Source organism: Corylus avellana, chromosome ca7, assembly GCF_901000735.1.
Source record: "Corylus avellana chromosome ca7, CavTom2PMs-1.0".
NCBI classification, from domain to species: Eukaryota; Viridiplantae; Streptophyta; class Magnoliopsida; order Fagales; family Betulaceae; genus Corylus; species Corylus avellana.
The window spans coordinates 15,903,518-15,908,951 of record NC_081547.1 but is presented as its reverse complement, the minus strand read 5'-3'; the positions used below and the strand labels follow the sequence as shown (position 1 = coordinate 15,908,951).

General features: G+C 40.7%; 1 protein-coding gene across 1 annotated transcript; it reads right to left on the bottom strand.

Annotated features, from left to right (window-relative positions):
• Nucleotides 1-532: 532 nt before the first annotated feature.
• LOC132187920 (uncharacterized) lies at nt 533-1,500 on the bottom strand. Its single transcript, XM_059602342.1, has 2 exons — nt 1,215-1,500; nt 533-1,143 (listed from the first exon to the last, which is right to left on the bottom strand). Exons 1-2 carry the CDS (start codon nt 1,498-1,500, stop codon nt 533-535), a joined length of 897 nt encoding a protein of 298 aa, XP_059458325.1.
• Between the last annotated feature and the right edge of the window lie 3,934 nt (nt 1,501-5,434).

Here is a 5,434-nt window from a genome sequence, read left to right as displayed (position 1 = left end):
TGTAAGCCCTCGTTATTGGTCTTGGGTTGGAAGGTCTCTACACGATAGCTGCCCGAGCCTACCTCGGCTGGAATAACTGCCTCAGTTCCGAATGCCAAGGCATATGGTGTCTCCTCGGTTGGAGTTCTTTTGGTTGTCTGGTATGCCCACAAAACTTCTAGAAGGTCTTTTGCCCACTCTCCTTTGCGATCATCAAGTTTTTTCTTCAAGATTTTGAAGATCGTTTTGTTGGTGGCCTTTACTTGCCCATTCGCTTGAGGGTGCCCTGGAGATAAGTAGTAATTCCTTACATGGAGTTTGGCACACCGGTCTCGAAATGAGTCACAATCAAATTGCTTGCCGTTATCAGTAACGAATGCATGGAGAATGTCATACCGGCATATAATGTTCTTCCATAAAAACCATTCTATCGCATTGACTGTGATATTCACTAAGGCTTCAACCCCTGCCCATTTGGTGAAATAATCCACAGCAACAACTGCAAATCGTACACCCCCTTGCCACGAGGCAATGGTCCCACTATGTCTACCCCTCATTGTGAGAATGGCCAAGGTGAAGAGATTGCACTCAGGTCTTCAGGGAGTTGGTGAGTAACATTAGCGAATCGATGGCACTTATAACAATCTCTAACTAATTCCGAGTCCCGACACATGTTAGGCCAATAGAAACTTGCTTGGACAACTTTGTGTGCCAGTATTCTAGCTCCAGAATGGCTTCCGCAGATCCCTTCATGGATCTCTCTGAGGATATAATTTCCTTCCTCTCTTGAAACACATTTGAGGAGTGGTAACATGAAACCCCTTTTGTAAAGAGTTCCATTTACCATTGTAAACCTCGCAGCTCTTATTCTCAACCGAGTAGTTAACTTTCGATCTGAATGAAGGACTCCCTTTTCCAGTTGCCAGTCAGGTATGGTCTCGGCTGTCGAGACCGACACCATCTCGGTAATGGATGATTGTGAAAGAATTTGGATAGGTGTTTCATCTTTAGTGTCCCCATCTACTGTCGAATCTGTTCGAGCCACTCTGTCTAATCTTTCATTCTCTGGCCTGGGGATTTTCACAATGCAGCTAAGTACAGATACAACACTTCTCCAAATATTGTCTGGCTTAGCAAAGGTAGGCTCATCAGATACTTCTTTAGCTATTCGAAGGGTTTTTCACATTCATCAATCCATTCAAAAGCCTTTCTCAAGATCTTAAAAAATGGAAGACACTTATCGGTTGATCGTGAGATGAACCGATTTAGTGCCGCAATTCTTCCCATCAACCGCTGGAGCTGCTTTAGATTCTTCGGAGATTGCATGTCTAGAACAACTTGTATCTTCTTGGGGTTGGCTTCTATTCCTCGGCTCGACACCATATAATCGAGGAATTTTCTCGACAAGACTCCGAATGCACATTTTGAGAGATTCAACTTCATCCTATACCTCTTCAAGGTTGTGAACATCTCTTGCAAGTCAAGTGCATGGTTTTGTGGCAGCACACTTTTGACCAGCATGTCATCAACGTATACTTCTATATTTCATCTGATCTGGTCTCGGAACATTTTGTTGACCGGCCTTTGGTATGTTGCCCCTGCATTTTTCAAGTCGAAGGGCATGACTTTGTAATAGTACATGCCTTGGTCAGTTATGAATGCAGTTTTCTCATGATCTTTTGGATGCATATAGATCTGGTTATAGCCAAAGAAAGCGTCCATGAAGCTGAGTAAACCATACCCAACTATCGAGTCAACCAACGCATCGATGCGGGGTAATAGAAAGCTGTCTTTTGGACAAGCTTTATTGAGGTCAGTGAAGTCTACGCACATCCTCCACTTCCCATTGGATTTTTTGACCAATACTACATTGGCTAACCAATCGGGATAATAGACTTTCTCAATTAACCGAGCTCTGAGTAGCTTTTCCACTTCTTTAGCTATAGCCATATTTCACTCAGGAGCGAACTTCCTTATTTTTTGCTTTACCGGCTTCACACTCGGATCCACAATGAGTTGGTGGAGAATGTATTCAAGACTGATTCCTAGGATATCATCATGAGGCCATGCAAAAACTTCCAAGTTCTGTCAAAGGAAGTTGACGAGACCCTCTCGGATCTTGGGACCGAGCTGCATCCTGACCTTCAAAATTCTGCCTTCACCAACTACCACGTCTTCTAGTGGCTTAGCTGGCTCACCCTTTGACTTATTATTGCCTTTACCACCCTCTGTACCAATTACAATATGAGTCGGATCTGAGGCCTTCTTGAGAGATGTATTATAACATCTTCTCGCTTGAGTCTGATCCCCCTTCACTTCTCCAACTCCCTCTTCTATTGGGAACTCTGTCATCAAGTGGTAAGTTGAAGTTACGGCCTTCAACTTATTCAAGGTAGGACGACCTATGATGGCATTGTAGGCACCGGGTCAATCAACGACCAAGAAATCTACTATCACAATTTTTTGCTTGGGTGCCGTCCCTGTTGTTATAGGGAGAGAAATAAGACCAATTGGTTGGACTTGCTCCCTGTAAATCCGACTAGGGGAGATCCAAATGGTTTGATCCTATCACGATCAATACTCATTTGCTTAAAAACCGGCCAATACAGGACATCGGCCGAGCTTCCATTATCCACCAAAATTCGATGAATCATATGGTTGGCCACCATCACTGTTACTACTAGTGGATCATCATGTGCCTGCATTACCCCCCTGGCATCTTCTTCGGAAAAAGGAAGGACCATTGAGTGTTTCCTTGCAACCTTAGAAGGTCTTTGCAATGAAAATACCTCTTCAGTTTGCGTTTTCCTCTCGTAAGCCTTTTTGGCCGAGTTGGACTGTCCTCCACCAGTTATCCCTCTAGAGATAGTGTGGTATTCACCTACTACTCCTTGGTCCCGAGGCGCTCTCAGATCCTCTCTCGGATCATTGTCCAGATGACATCTCTATTCTTGTCCAATAAGAGGGGCTGTGGGAGAGCTTATGGACAACACCAATTTGCCTTTCATTGATCGAGTGTTGGGCTTCCCCTTGCCTGACAACTTCAAGATGCCTCGTGTCGACAACTTCAACATGTTGGTATACCAATTTCCACACACACACACACACACATATATATATATATATATATTAGAAATTGGTATACCAACATGTTGTACAACTTGACATTGGGTATGGAAATTATGGTCAATTTGGAATGTACATAATTTGGTCAAATTAAATTGTACAACTTCCCTACCCATTGTGCATACCCATATATGTGCATGAATTCCATAAAATAATAACATTTACATCAATTCATCCATTCATAGCATATCATGACACAATAATAACTCATCAATACATACAACATTAACAAAACATTTAGTTAATTAGTTCAATAACACACAAGTCTATAACTAATCACTTAGATAAATACAAGAGGAAAATTCACTTTACCCCCCTGAAGTTTCAGGAGTTTTTCAATTCGAACCCCAATGTTTAAAAATTGGTAATGTACCCCCCTAATGTTTCAAAAATTTTCAATTCAGACCCTCCATTACTAATTTTTGTCTAATGGGACGAAAATCATCCCACGTACGTCTCATGTGGGATTTTGATGCCCCCTATTTCAATTTTGCTCTCATTAAAACCTATAAAATTACGTAATTACCCTCATTAAAACTTATAAAATTGATGGTAATTACGTAATTTCATAGGTTTTAATGAGAGCAAAATTAGAATACAGGGCATCAAAATCCTATGTGAGACACACGTGGGATGATTTTCTTCCAATTAGACGGAAATTAGTAACGGAGGGTCAGAATTGAAAATGGGAAAAATATAAAAAAAAGCCCCTCAAACTACCAGTCGTTTTCGATTTAGCCCCCTAATGTTCCAAAAGTGATAAAGTAGCCCCCCCAAACTACCAAACTATTACATTTTGGCCACTCCGTTAGTCAAAACCGTCAGTTTGGACGGAAACTGCAAAACAACGTCGTTTTGTTATGGGTAAGTTACTACAATGCCCTTTTATGAAAAAAAAAAATTGCGAAAAATATAAAAAAGCCCCTCAAACTACCAGCCATTTTCATTTTAACCCCATAATGTTCAGAAAGTGATAAAGTAGTCTCCCAACAAAACGACGTCGTTTTTCAGTCTCCGTCCAAACTAACGGTTTTGACTAACGGAGTGGCCAAAATGCAATAGTTTGGTAGCTTGGGGGGCTACTTTATCACTTTTGGAACATTAGGGGGCTAAATCGAAAACGGCTGGTAGTTTGGGAGGCTTTTTTATATTTTTCCCATTGAAAATTTTTGAAACATTAGGGGGGTACATTGCCAATTTTTAAACATTGGGGTTCGAATTGAAAAACTCCTGAAACTTTAGGGGGTAAAGTGAATTTAACCCTAAATACAACATTACAAAACACTCATTTACGTAGTGCAATAACACCAATTAACACTATTATCAACCATGACAACAATAAACCAAACATGAGAAATTTCTCTCTTGCCCTGTATATATCATTCTCCTTTTCTAAGTAGGTAAGCATTTTTAATTGTCTATCATCGTTCTTCTCTAGTTGATTTACCTTTACATTGTAACCATCATGTTTAGTCTCAAGGTCATCATGTTTAGTCTCAAGGTCTTTCACCATTGCCAAATATTGATAATTTTCATTTCCCAGCTCTTTTACCTTATCCAACAGCGCAAGAATAACTTTCATACCCCTTTCACAAATTGGTTTGTCCATCTATTTGAAAAATCGGCATGCCACTTTTCTCTACATATACATAAAATATGAATCAAACCAGTACACTCACTTCATGTTATCAACACTTCAATTTTGAAAAATATCAATTTTGATGTAAAACATGTATAGATTTGTGGTGCAATGAAACTACTCGCGTTAGAATCATAGGTAGCACAACCCCAAAATCTTCTTCCAGAGTTTTCTAAAGTCCAGGATGTCTTCAAAGGTGCAAGTAACGAGCAATAACAAACCCGGAACATCTGAGTACAGTCCACCGAAGTAGATCCAGATCCAGATGATGACTTCATCTACTCCTAATGAAAATAGCATGAACTTAATTTTGATACCGTATTCACCAAAAAAACCATCCAGAAATTTGGTTTGAGTTTGAGTATATACCTTATCCAAGCCGAGAGAAGATTCATTTCCTTTGGATTCCCGTACTCGACTTAATGACATTTCCTTCTTCGCACCTTCCAGTGCGAGTTCTCACGGTCAACGGATGGAAGACAGTTCGAGATCCCTTATGCGTGCGTCTGCAAACCAGATTGAAGCTCGATTTGGGGACAGATTATGTAAGCTCGATTTGGGGATAAACGATTTATCGATTCTAGGGTTCAAGTCATTTGGGGATAAATGGGTGTGTAGCTTTGGGTTGAAGAAGAAGAAGGAAGGGAACAGAAGGAAAGGCACCTCGACATTTCCATACATACGCGTGAG

Excerpts from the sequence above, each read along its gene's own strand:
- LOC132187920 (XM_059602342.1), bottom strand. The coding sequence starts at position 1,500 with ATGCTGGTCAAAAGTGTGCTGCCACAAAACCATGCACTTGACTTGCAA. Across the intron at positions 1,144-1,214 it reads CTCACGATCAACCGATAAGT|CTAAAGAAGTATCTGATGAG; the intron begins GTCTTCCATTTT and ends CCCTTCGAATAG.